The sequence below is a fragment of the Solanum pennellii genome, chromosome 9 (genome assembly GCF_001406875.1).
Source record: "Solanum pennellii chromosome 9, SPENNV200".
NCBI classification, from domain to species: Eukaryota; Viridiplantae; Streptophyta; class Magnoliopsida; order Solanales; family Solanaceae; genus Solanum; species Solanum pennellii.
The window spans coordinates 1,548,325-1,560,663 of NC_028645.1; the positions used below are offsets into that span (position 1 = coordinate 1,548,325).

Sequence of the window (12,339 nt, forward strand, 5' to 3'; positions counted from 1 at the left end):
GGGAGGGGGAGGGCATTGAGTCACAGGGAAAAACGAAAGAGTATTTTTTTTTGAAAAAAATAATCCTTGGACTGTAAAGTAGAACCTTGGCTTCCTGGATTAAATATTTTGTTAAGGATAGGGAGGAATGAAGAGAAACAATATTATAGTTATTTAGATGACTACGAAACAATTTCAACGCATGAGTATTCCTTTCTCTTCTTAGAGGCATAGATATGTGTTCTTGAACATATTTAGTGACAATAGAAAGCTTGAAACTTTAATAAACAGGGACAAACTTTATATTGGTTAATGCATCCTTGTGATCTATTCTACGCCATTGTATAATCAATACCTCTACTGTAAATCTGGAGATTGCTTGGAAAAGGAATTGAAGTTTGAATAAAATTTTTTGTTCACGGGCATTTTGCGGTGGGGCTGCAAACTAGATGAAAGAGTGGTGTTTGAAGTCTTGATATCTTGCTTCCGTCAAAGAAACTTAATTGCTTCTCTTTGTTCTTTTCTTCGTGCAGTCATATACTTGAGTTTCTGGGCGGAGGTGCACTACAACTCAATCTACCCTCAAGGAGGTTATTACTTTTGTACATTTTTGCCCTCTTTCCATATGATTTGTCTTAGCATTGATAAGTCGTCTATAGGAAGGAAGAAAACGAAGATCTTGAAAAGCCGGAGGGGGTACATGCACATTTTTCCTGAATTAACATATACTCCCTTCCTTCCTGTTTACGTGATACTATTTCCTTATTAGTCTATTCCAAAAGATCGACACAGTTCTATATCTAGAAACAATAAACTGTGTACTTCAATTTCACACCTAATCAGAAATTTTATCGTATGTTTCAGAAGTCTATGTCACGTAAATTGGAACGAGGGGATGAAGGGAGTATTTTTGTCACTTGCTTTCTTCATTTACATTATCCTAAATACTGTTAGTTTAATGCTGCATTCCAGACTTCCTGCCATGTGATGATTTTAAGAAGAAGAAGAAGAAGTGGAGTTTTTGGAACAAGCATTAAGAGTTCTTGACCTGTTTTATTCAAGCTAAACTTTACCTACCTGCAATGGCATCATCTCGGTTACGGTACAGAGGTTCCGGGTCACGTACTTACTTTACATTACAACAACAGCTATGCCTCAATCCCGAGCAAGTTGGGGGTCAACTAGCTTTGCATTATTTTTTCTATATGATAAATAGTACTTACTTTATATTCTTATAATTGTTCACATAATTATTAACATATAGTACTAGTTTGTTCTAAGTTGGCATACTAAGATCATATTGTTATATTCATATTTTGTTTCTCTTCAAACATTGTCCTTCACATGCACAATTTCTCCAGTTAGCAATTAGCATAATGGTATATACAAATTAAAGATTTCCCAACTCTCACCTTGTTAAATTAAAGAGTTATTAAATATAAGAAACATCCGATTTTTTTAAATATATCATTACGGTAAATATCTTATATGTTTTCCAATGGAATAAGTCGCACTGAAAGAGAAAACGGTAAATATCTTTTATGTTTTTCAATTGAATAAATCGCACTGAAAGAGAAACTATGCGTTTTTGAAAGAGAAACTATGCGTTTTTGATATCTGTGTATGCGTTATATGGTTGGACCATCTTAGCGTCTACATGACTTAGACTTGAGTCGTTGCCCTGCCACTAATAAACTGTTCGTCCTATTAAATCTAAGTAATGAATAAAAATTAAATAAAATCGAATTATGAATTCACAAATAAAGTTTGATATATCATAAGCTTTTTAATTTCAAAATACAAATTTCTTTTCTTATTTTAATATTTCATCCATTCAAAACTTGACAAAAGATTGAAACAACATTACAACATTTTGAGTAAATGTAACAACTTCCTCATCCATGAACAATAATTTTTTTACAAATACAAAAAGAGAGTTACTACTAATAAAATATATATATAAAATTTAACATTTAACCCCTAAATTAACCTATTTTTACTAAATTCACCCCAAACCCAAAAAGCTGAACCCTCTTTTGATCCTTTTACCAATCTTTTAGATATAGCAAAAAAGGACCTACAAAAGTCTAGTAACTGACACATTTAGTCCAAAAAAGCTGCCATTAGTCTATAGCACAAAAAGATAAGGATTAAAACTTATCCATATCTCTACTGTTTCTCATCTTCTTCGGCGACTTTCTCTTCGCCGTCATCGGTGGTCACCGGCTGCAAAAGCAACGCCGTGAACGGCATATGCCGATACGCATTGCCGGAAAATTCTAACGACGGTTGGCACAAATCAAGCCGGCAATTTGGCTGCGATTGTGGAGTCATAGAGAAAAATCCACCACCTACCGGAAATCCAGAAACAGGCGTAGCTCGTGTTAACGGAGCTAAAACCGACGGTTGTGACTGAGACAACGGTATGTTTTCCGACGTCGTAGTGACTTGAGTCGCCGGAACCGTACCTGTTCCTGTAGCAGCGATGATTGCTGGTTCAGCGTTACGGAGAAGCCACTCTATCGTTTCTCCGTCAGTCCTATGACCTAGTTCCTTCGTTAATTGAAAAACACGCGCCGCGCATAACGCCGGCATCCTTACGCGCCGTCCTCTACCATTGACTTTTGTATGCCTGTCTTTGCTAGATGAAACGGATAACGCATTCCTCTTCTTCGTCGGAACGACCGCGAGCGCAGTTTTGCCATTTGTTTCTGAGTTAACGCTACCGTTTCCGACGCCGGAGATTGCACCGGAAACAACTATTTCTGAACCCATTTTTAGGGTTTTTTTTTTTGAATGGAGGGAAAAGTAGTACTTTGTGCTTTAGGGATGAATTTTGATTTTTAATAGACCCCACAAAAACGGAAAAGAGTTTTTATAGGAAAAAAAAATTGATGTGAGAGTTTCTGTATCTTCTTGGGAAGTGTGCATGGACTGAAAGGGCCCATTAAGCTTCATGGGCCCAATACTATGCTGTGGGTCCCACTTCAGACAATTATTCTTTTTTTTTTTTAGTTGTTTAAAAATAGAAAACAAATTTGTTGAAATAACAACATAGTAATTTATTTTTTTTTGGTTTTGCATTTGTATGAATTAAGGGATGAGAGAAAAGAATGCATTACTTTTGTAATTTCTTATGTTTTGATTATTATTTGTCGTTTTTTTGGTACGTTGATTATTATCTTGTTATGATTACTATTTAGATTGATTTGTCAAGTTGTCTTTAGTATTTTGTGAGTACTTTTTTATTTTTGCTATTTTTTTCTCTAGATTACTTTACACTAATTTTTTTTGTGGAGTTGAGGGTCTATCTCCAAGCTAAAGATAAAATCTGCATACATTTTATCCTTTTCAAATATTATTTTATAAAATTACGTCAAATATATTGGTATTATATATTTTTTTATAGGTAATGCATAGAGCAAAAGATTAGCAATAATACAGGGTGAAAGTGTATTAACAAAGTTAATTTCCCAAAATATGAATAAAATAAACAATGTCCAAATTAGTCATTCAACTTAATTACTCCTTTGCTTGACTGAAATTAAAGGAGTAGACAATGTTGATGTTTGATATGATTTTGGTTTTAAGAAGTTTTTTGAAAGGTAAAATTAGGAAAGAATATATATTTGGATTACACTTGAGAAAAATGTGTTTGAAGAATATTTATGGTATTTTATTTTAAAAAAATATCTAGTGGGAATTTTATTGTATTTAAAATATCTTTGACTTGATTCTTTGCAAAATGATTAACCTATCCAATATATAATGAGAAATATAACTAATTTATCATATTTTGGATCTCTCAAATTTAAACTCCATTATAAATTTTACATCATCACAATTCAAATATTCAACTATTATAAAAGGGAATCAAATTTTCTTGTGTTATATAAATTATTAGATATTTATTATTACACACTAAAAGCTTATAATTATATCAAAAGGTATATAATGTACCAAAATATTTTAATTACTATTCCCTCCGTCCGGTATTATTTGTCATGTTTCTATTTTTAGAGTCAAACTATAAAAATTTTGACTAACATTTTAAAATACATTTTTTCATCATATTAATATGCAAAAATTGTAATTTATAGTACTTTTTATATAGTTTTTGAATATCTAATTTTTTTGTTTAAAATATCAAATTAATGTGATCTAATTTACCTTTGAAAATTAGTCAAATTGACTTTTGATAACACGACAAACATTTCCGGACGGAGGAGTATTGATTTATGACAATGGCATGTTTTAGAAAAAAAGTAAAAGATAGAGGGGTATTATAGTAAAGACAAGATAAAAAATCTCATCCTGTTGGGTTTTATCAAATTCTTGAGGCAAAGAACAAGTTCAAACATTTGCAAAAGCCATCACTTCCATTCATCTTCAATCTTCAAATGAAGCTTTTTTAATTCAAGAAAATACTCATGCTAGCACTAAAACCCCTCTTAATTCTGAAAAAAGATATCTTTTTTACACCCCACATACCAGAAAAATAGTGAAGAATTTCACAAGATAGCATAGCTTAAAGCTATGGAGGCTGCTGGAAGAAACCTTCTTTCTTCACCACCAACTTTTTCTCAGAAAACCCAACTCAGGAATTGTTCTTCTTCAGGTAAATTGTTGAATTTTGTCCAAATGGGATATAATAGAATAGTGAGGATTCATGTAGCTGAATTTAACTAGTTTGGATGAGGGTAATTGTTGTTTTATCAATGCATTTCTGTATTTATGGTTCTTCTAGTGTAGTAGCATTCCCATTTTATTGATATTTGTGGCTTTATTTTGTAAAGTTAATGCCCTTAGTGAGCACCCAAGGTGTGGCCTAGTGGTATATGAAGTGAGTTGAGAATGATGATGTCTTAGGTTCAACTTCCAATAAAGACAAAAAAAACACTAGATGATTACTTACCATATGCCGTAGCTGGTGGGAGGTAGCAGGTAAAAAAGTTGATGGCTTTAGTGAAATGAGGCGCCAAAGTTGCTGAATTAGCTATTTAATGTCCATTCTAGTTATGAGGATTCATGTAGCCCAATTCAACTAGTTTTGATTGAAGAGTAATTGTTATAGTACATGCGTGGAATCCCAATGTTTTCGCTTTGTTTGGTTATTCTAGCATTCCCTTTTATCAATATTTGTGGCTTTAGTTTTATAAAGTTAATGCCTTAGTGTTGAATTGTTGGAATGGACCTTGTCCAAATGGAGCAGAAATGAAGAATGGATAAAGAGGATTCATGTAGCCGAACCCAGCTAATAGATTGAAGGGTAATTGTTGTTGTAAATGTGTTCAAATTCTCATTGTTTTTCCTTCTTGTTCTTCTAGCATTCCCATTTATCAATATTTGTAGTTTTAGTTTTATAAAGTTAATGCCTTTAGTGAAATGTGTTGAATTATTGGAATGAACTTGTCCAAATGGAGCAGAAATGAAGAATGGATAATGACAATTCATTTAGCCAAATCCAACTAGATTAAATTGAAGCATGATTATTGTTGTAATTGCGTTGAAGTCCCGTTGGTTTTGCCTTCTTGATTTTTCTAGCATTCCCAATCATCGATATTTGCAACTTTAATTTAATAATGTTAATGTGTTTTATGAAATGTGTTGAATTTTGAAATGAAACTTGTTCAAATGGAGAAGGAAAGCAGAACAGATAGTGAGGATTCATACAGCTGAATTCTGTTAGTTTAGATTGAAGCATAATTGTTGTTGTAAATGTTGAATTCCCACTGTTTTTGGCTTGGTTTTTCTAGCAGTCCAGTTATACATGTTTGAAACTTTAGTTTTATAAAGTTAATGCCTTAAGTGAAATGTGGCATTAACTTGATTTAATGTGCTTCTAGATCACTTCATTGTTATGATATTGATGCTAGATTGTTGCTTACTCAGTTGATAGAGAAGACCATTAATTCTATATTAAGTGATCAGTGTTGGTGGAAGACTGTTGTCTCATTTTATGGTCTTGGGCAATCCTTGACTCATGAGCTTGCTTTTTGAGTTGAGTTATACTTTTTTTGAATTATCTTAAAGGTTTTTCTTACCGGGATTCAATTATGCTGTTCTGTTAACAAAATGTTTCCATCTCCCACTATATTTCTATTCTCTCCTTATCATTATTTTATCAGAATGATAGAGAAATGTCATTATTTGGTCAAAAGTCACACATTCTTTTGTGTTATGCTATGATGGTCAGACTATCCTAGTCTTTTACACAATATGATGACCGTCACCAGCCACAGATTGAAGGTTCAATATTGAAATGGTCGATAATAGACATAAGAATTTAAGTATATTTAACTAAAATTTTCTTCTTTAGGATTGATAATTGTAGATGCCATAAGAATTATTTTCTTAATCAGATGTCTTTAGTTTCATCTTTCATGTAACCACTTCTTACTACAGAAGAAACAATGAGTTTCTAGTTTTAATAGCTTATGGGATTGTCCATTACGAAAGACGTGTATAAAATAGTAGGCTAGAATCCTGAATCCGATGTGAAATATTAACCTGTCTGCTAAGAGGGCTAACTATCTGAGATACCAGAAATATGCCAAAGTTGGCTAGGATGAATGATTGTTAGAAGGATAATCCCAAGAAACTCGGTGCAGTTTAGTGCTACGTATTGCCATTTCAAAAAATAATACCACAGTATTGCTTCCTTAGAGGTGTTTTTTAATATTTATAAAGTAGGAACCATTGACATATCTTCTTCCGCTTTTATGGCTGTAGCTTTCAATCGTTAATGCAAATAATCCTGTTCTTTAAGGATATATGTTTAATTTTACATTATGAAACTTGCAGTTCTGATGCTTCATGAGCATGCTGCTCCTGTGCTTTCTTCAGTGCCCCATACTTATTTGGGTCGATATGTTCCTGCATCAGCTATCGGTCCGGAGCAGCAGTTTGAGAATCGGCTGCAATTGCACCTAGTAAAGGAAGAGAAAACATCCCTGGTGAGACTCTTAGTTTTTTTGACTTAGAATTTAAAAACATTCGATGTTGTTTCATTGTATTATGGTTCTTAGGTAGGTGGTAGCGACATTATGTGCATACAACATTCTGTCTTCTTCTGATCACTAATTTAAAGTGGCTCTGATTTTTCTTGCTGAAGGCAACAATAGATAGGAGGCTTGTGGAAGCTGCATCCTCAGAATTGGAAGAGAATGATGCTGTTGATTCAGAGCAAAATATAAATGCTTTGCAAGTGCAGCTACTTCATTGGCCTGGTCCATCATATTCGTAAGATGAAGTGATTACATCTGTTGATTTTAGTATTTGTGTAAATAGCATTCTTTCTAGTGCAGTCATTTCATTAGTTCACTTTGTGGTTTTGCTGTTAGGTTTCCCCCGTATTATCTGAAGGGAAAAGGACCATTATCTCCAAATAAGGAACCTCTTCACAGTAAGGGAGATAAATTAATGAACTTTGAACCACACAGTGTGGTTGCTCTTGCCAGAAAAGCTTTGTTGGCATCAAAAGAGGCAGCTTTATTAGCTGAAGACTCCAAATTACTTGATGATTCTCATTTTCCAAAGTATGTTCCTTTGTCCGTCTTGATAATATCCTTGTTTATTTTCACACCTGCTAGTAGTATTAGTATTATTTTCGGTATTTTTATTATTTTACTATTTCCGTATTTCTCAATCTTAAGTTTTCTATTGCTACTTGCTGTCTCTTATGCCTCTATTTTCTTACTATCGTGTTTTTGATACTGCTCATGTCTTCATAAATGTTGTGTTTTTGCATTCTTTGAGCTGAGGGTCTCTCTACGTGACAAGGTAGTGGTAAGGTCCATACACTCTACCCTCCCCAGATCCTGCTTGTGTTTTTGCTTATGTTTTCATTTTGACAGTTATCTTCAATCTTCATAACTTATCTCCTGTCTGATTGATTTTCAGTTTCCTATCCACGAATTTGGTTGATGATAAACTGAAAGAGCAACGTACAGTAAGATCAACACGTTTTATAGAGAGGCAGTCTAGAAAAAGGGGAGCTCCAAAGCCAATACAAGAAGTTCAGGAGACAAATAATCGTTCAGGCAGGCCAGATGTGCGGAGAAAAGTGAACGAATCTATTGATCTAAATGATCCTCTTCGAATGTTCCTATGGGGTCCCGAAACTAAACAACTTTTAACCGCCAAAGAGGAGTCTGAATTGATTGTCAAGATACAGGTATTTTGCTCTTCTTGTCTCTGTTCCTGTAGAAATTGTTTTTTCACAAAGAAAAAAGGAGTTAAATCAATATCCGGTCATGTTTCAGATCTCCATGAAATTACAAGAAGTAAAGCATCAGCTTCAGATTCAGTTTGCTCGTGAACCAACATCGCTTGAGTGGGCCGAAGCTGCAGGGATTACTTCTCGAGAATTGAAATCACAACTTCTTTCCGGCAAGAGCAGCCGTGAGAAATTAATTAATGCCAATTTGCGGATGGTGGTTCATATTGCTAAGCAATATCAAGGACGTGGTCTCAACCTTCAGGATCTATTGCAGGTGAATGGATATTTATGTACATAAGATACTCATCGTTTGTCCACTATTCTAAGTCTTAAGATATGTTTGTATAGCTATGTTATGTCAAGGGTGTTCTCTAGCCTTCAGGATCTTGCATGTTTATGAACATAAGATTTACATTCTTTGTCCCCATTTTGAGTTAGAATCCGGCGTTAGATAAAATGAGAGAAGATTTGTTGAGATGGTATGGTCATGTCCTGCGTCGATCACTGGATGCACTAATCCGTAGATGTGAAACCATTGCGAGTGAAGGCGTTAAAAGAGGGAGGTAGACCTAAAATCAATTGGAGGAAGTTCTCTCAAAGGATCTACAATTTCTTCGGATTCATGCTCTGACTTAGCAAAAGATGGGGCAAAATTGAAGGAAAATTTTTATGCAGGAGATACCTATTCGTTGAGAATATGTTTTAATCGGCTTTTATTTATTATCCTACGTTTTTCTAGGAGTTGTTTAGCCTTTCAGAGGTATATCCGCATATATTGTTGTGTTAGAATCCCGAAGTGTTTGGTTACACATTTGATTCTACAATCAAAGTGTCAGAGATATTTTTCGAAAGTGTTGTGTGTGTGTAGGGTGGGGGGGCTGTGCAGCTTGCTTAATCACTTCTAACATTAAGAAGATGCAGTTTTATTATATTGAGGTTTACCAGCTGATGGATTGGGTGGTTGCAGGAGGGAAGCATGGGACTTATGAAAAGTGTCGAGAAGTTCAAACCTCAAGCTGGTTGTCGATTTCCTACCTATGCATACTGGTGGATAAGGCAATCAGTTAGGAAGGCCATATTTCAACACTCTAGGACAATCCGTTTGCCCGTAAGGATCTCTTTTTCTCCCATCAAAATGGCCTCTTATTGAAGCACATTCTATATCTGTTATCTAAGTAGCTGATCTGCACAAACTGGAATTGCAGGAAAATGTGTATGCGCTTCTGTCTAAAGTAAAAGATGCCAAAAGAGAATGCATTCAACAAGGCAATCGTCATCCAACCAAAGAAGACATTGCATCATGTGCTGGAATGAGTGTGGAAAGGTTGCAGAATCTGCTTTCAAATGTTAGAACACCACTTTCAATGCAACAGTCAGTGTGGTCAGATCAAGATACTACTTTCCAGGTGATGATTCGTTGCACCACTTCATGCTTTTTGAGGAACTTACTAAGTAAATCACAATCAGGATGATTTCTTTTCATTCGTCCAAGCCTTTTTTGACTTGCATGTCATACTGGTAGTCCAAGGGGATATAAAATCTGGTAGAAAATAGGTCTATTGCCAGAGGACTTAATAATTAGCAAGTGTTTTCCGTGTTTATGACTTTTCTTTGCTGTCTGCAACCCTTTCTTAGAAACTCTTCCCTAGAACTACTCCGCGCTTTTGACTATGTGCTATTGAATGTTATCTTGCTTTCCTGTGAGGTAGGATAGGTGGGAGTATTCGGGTACCTACTCTCTTACTAATAGTATTAGCACTATTCTCGTTGTTTATTGTTTTTTGATTTGTTGTTATCATCTGTGATTTCTATGCTTCGGTTATTGCACTAGTTCATGTTGTTATTGTTCTTTCTCTGTAGCGCTATATTTTTAGTTGCTATTACTGCATTTCATTTCTGCATTCTCCTTAGAAATTACTTTGAGATGCTTTAGCCTTTACTTGAGCAGAGGGTCTATTGGAAATAACTTCTCTATCTCTAGTACACTTCAACTTTTCCCAAACCCCACTCGGATACTCCGCTTGTCAGATTACTTCGATCATGTTTTGGCGATTGCTAAAGAGAGGATATCATTTTTCTCAATCCAGGAAATCACTGCTGACAATGCAATTGAAGCACCAGAACTGAGTGTATCAAAACAACTTATGAGGCGTCACATACGCGGCCTCCTAAATGTCCTGAGCCCAAAGGAAAGGAAAATAATCCGACTTAGATTTGGCATTGGAGATGGCAAACCAAAGTCTCTATCCGAAATAGGCACTGTTTTTGGACTGTCAAAGGAACGAGTACGACAACTAGAGACCCGAGCACTATACAAGCTAAAGCAGAATCTTAACAAGCATGGCCTCGATGCATATTCCGATTTGCTCTTTTAGATCACAGTCTCTTCAATTTACATAAAACGACTCGAGTTGTTACTGTGGCTGATGTAGCAGATGTTACTTTGAAATCAACAGTAGATACAAGTTGCTAACATCCGTGTAAGTATGGAGCAAACATTCAAATTCCAGCGGAGACAAAAATACCAGGTGATTCTTCCCATCTATCTTAGCCTTGATCGACAAAGTTGCATGTCATATACCTATTGCTGATGGGAGTTGATAGGTATCCCGTAGAGTCAGTCGAGGTGCGTGAAAGCTGACCTGGACGTCCGGAAAAAAATATGAGATAAATGTTCAGCTGTTTTTAGTTTTGCTTTACAAAGTACTTGTGAACATGTTATTCCTGTTCTTACCTTTTTTATCTTGTAAAGTATCAAGTTGTAAATCTTTTTTTTCATCCTGACATTTATTTAAATACAAGTTTTTTTTTTCGAAAAGTTGAGTGAGCAAACACATGAAATAAAGCTAATTAATTCATACGCAATTATTATCCTTATCTTATGTATCGAACGATTTCTATATTAGTACTTATAGCAATCATTAATCATGAAAAAAAGACACATCATTTTTCAAATAAACAAAAATAGAACTTCTAAAAAAGAGAAGAACCTCAAAAGAGTCAAACAACTAACCCAATAATGTCCATTTTTCAATAAATTAATTAATGGAATCAGACAGCTGGGCACACTTTTGTTTACTAACCACAATAATAGATATTACCAATCTTATGAAAAATAGTTTTATACATTTTTTAAGTGTAAAATTATTCGCGTGTGAAATTTGATATTATAAAATTTATAAAATAATATTTGAAAATTTTCCATTATTAAATTCTATAAAACATTATATTATCTTACATACAAGATTACATAATAACGAGAATTAATAATAAAGAAAAATGTAAATTATAACATCTTATCATTTATCCTTCAATCAATCGTTTTTAATTTGATTTTATAATTTTTCCTTTTACTTCTGAAAGTATTACTATTTGATATTTTTGAAAAATTAGATGAACATCAACATGAGATATTAAATTTTTCAATAAATAAATTAACTTATTTGTACCAATAAACATTTATAACAATAACTTTATAGAAGCACAAACAACAAAATTTAAAATATGTACTCAAAAACAAACAATTAATATTCATAAGTATATAATAATAACAATATAAAAAAATATACCAGGATCTATAACAATAAAATGAAACAGAAAGGAAAAAATTAAGTTCATTTGATGCACAATATCACTTTAAGAAAAATTATTTTCCTCTAGTACCCAATGTTTAAAGAAATAGATCCTCTCGAGATAGAACGATTCTATTCACAAGTATATTAATACAAAATCAATAGTGTCAGTGAGCCATTCAACAGAAGCAAAGTACACAAATATTTAATTGTACAAAAGAAGAAGAAAAAGAAGTTCAGAATTTTTATTGTTTTAAAATGAGAGAAAATCCCTTTATTTATAAAAGGATAATGTCAACAAATATTTATTGTGCCTTATTAGAAATGTCACAACTCTTCGAAAAAATTACAATCTAGCCACCTTGATACAAGAGGGTTCATTCAAACCCCATTTAACGAAAAATTTACTATTTATACATAATTAAAATAATATTTTATATGTATATATATAATAGATGTGAAACCCCTTTGACTATTACGTGTGTCTATTTCTACGAATTTCAAACCTCCTTATTAAAATCTTGACTCCGCCACTATCCGAAGAGGTAGGCAAATAATTGACCCACC

General features: G+C 33.8%; 3 protein-coding genes across 11 annotated transcripts in view; 2 read left to right on the plus strand and 1 right to left on the minus strand.

The window, feature by feature from the left end:
* The window catches only part of LOC107029477 (OTU domain-containing protein DDB_G0284757), a 7,300-nt gene extending 5,990 nt beyond the window's left edge, over positions 1–1,310 (plus strand). For 5 of the 6 annotated variants that reach the window (XM_015230903.2, XM_027911970.1, XM_015230904.2 and 2 more), the window contains 2 exons: positions 513–569; positions 952–1,310. In XM_015230903.2, the coding sequence (XP_015086389.1) occupies positions 513–569; positions 952–1,016 (122 nt within the window). In that variant the 3' untranslated portion in view covers positions 1,017–1,310. Of the gene's footprint in view, positions 1–512; positions 570–843 lie in introns of all 6 variants that reach the window. The other variant, XM_027911972.1, reaches the window with a different exon arrangement.
* Positions 1,311–1,783: 473 nt separating this feature from the next.
* On the minus strand, positions 1,784–3,111 carry LOC107029726 (transcription factor TCP11). The gene has a single exon (XM_015231170.2). The coding sequence runs from the start codon at positions 2,752–2,754 to the stop codon at positions 2,149–2,151; it is 606 nt and encodes a 201-aa protein (XP_015086656.1). The 5' UTR covers positions 2,755–3,111; the 3' UTR covers positions 1,784–2,148.
* Positions 3,112–4,321: 1,210 nt separating this feature from the next.
* On the plus strand, positions 4,322–11,018 carry LOC107031229 (RNA polymerase sigma factor sigF, chloroplastic). Of its 4 annotated transcripts, XM_015232519.2 has the most exons (10): positions 4,322–4,597; positions 5,192–5,248; positions 6,784–6,935; positions 7,094–7,221; positions 7,323–7,517; positions 7,882–8,155; positions 8,244–8,474; positions 9,168–9,308; positions 9,406–9,606; positions 10,288–11,018. In XM_015232519.2, exons 3-10 carry the CDS (start codon positions 6,789–6,791, stop codon positions 10,573–10,575), a joined length of 1,605 nt encoding a protein of 534 aa, XP_015088005.1. In that variant the 5' UTR covers positions 4,322–4,597; positions 5,192–5,248; positions 6,784–6,788; the 3' UTR covers positions 10,576–11,018. The 4 variants fall into 4 exon arrangements, with proteins under 4 accessions (XP_015088005.1, XP_027775474.1, XP_015088004.1 ...); XM_027919673.1 differs by lacking the exon at positions 5,192–5,248 and having other exon boundaries at positions 7,094–7,231; XM_015232518.2 differs by lacking the exon at positions 5,192–5,248.
* The last annotated feature ends 1,321 nt before the right edge of the window (positions 11,019–12,339 follow it).

Bases quoted from the DNA above. Each gene is read 5' to 3' on its own strand.
- LOC107029726 (XM_015231170.2), bottom strand. From the start codon at position 2,754: ATGGGTTCAGAAATAGTTGTTTCCGGTGCAATCTCCGGCGTCGGAAAC.
- LOC107031229 (XM_015232518.2), top strand. From the start codon at position 4,516: ATGGAGGCTGCTGGAAGAAACCTTCTTTCTTCACCACCAACTTTTTCT. The intron at 6,936-7,093 runs GTGAGACTCTTA...TTCTTGCTGAAG, and splicing joins AGGAAGAGAAAACATCCCTG to GCAACAATAGATAGGAGGCT. The intron at 9,309-9,405 runs GTAAGGATCTCT...CTGGAATTGCAG, and splicing joins CTAGGACAATCCGTTTGCCC to GAAAATGTGTATGCGCTTCT.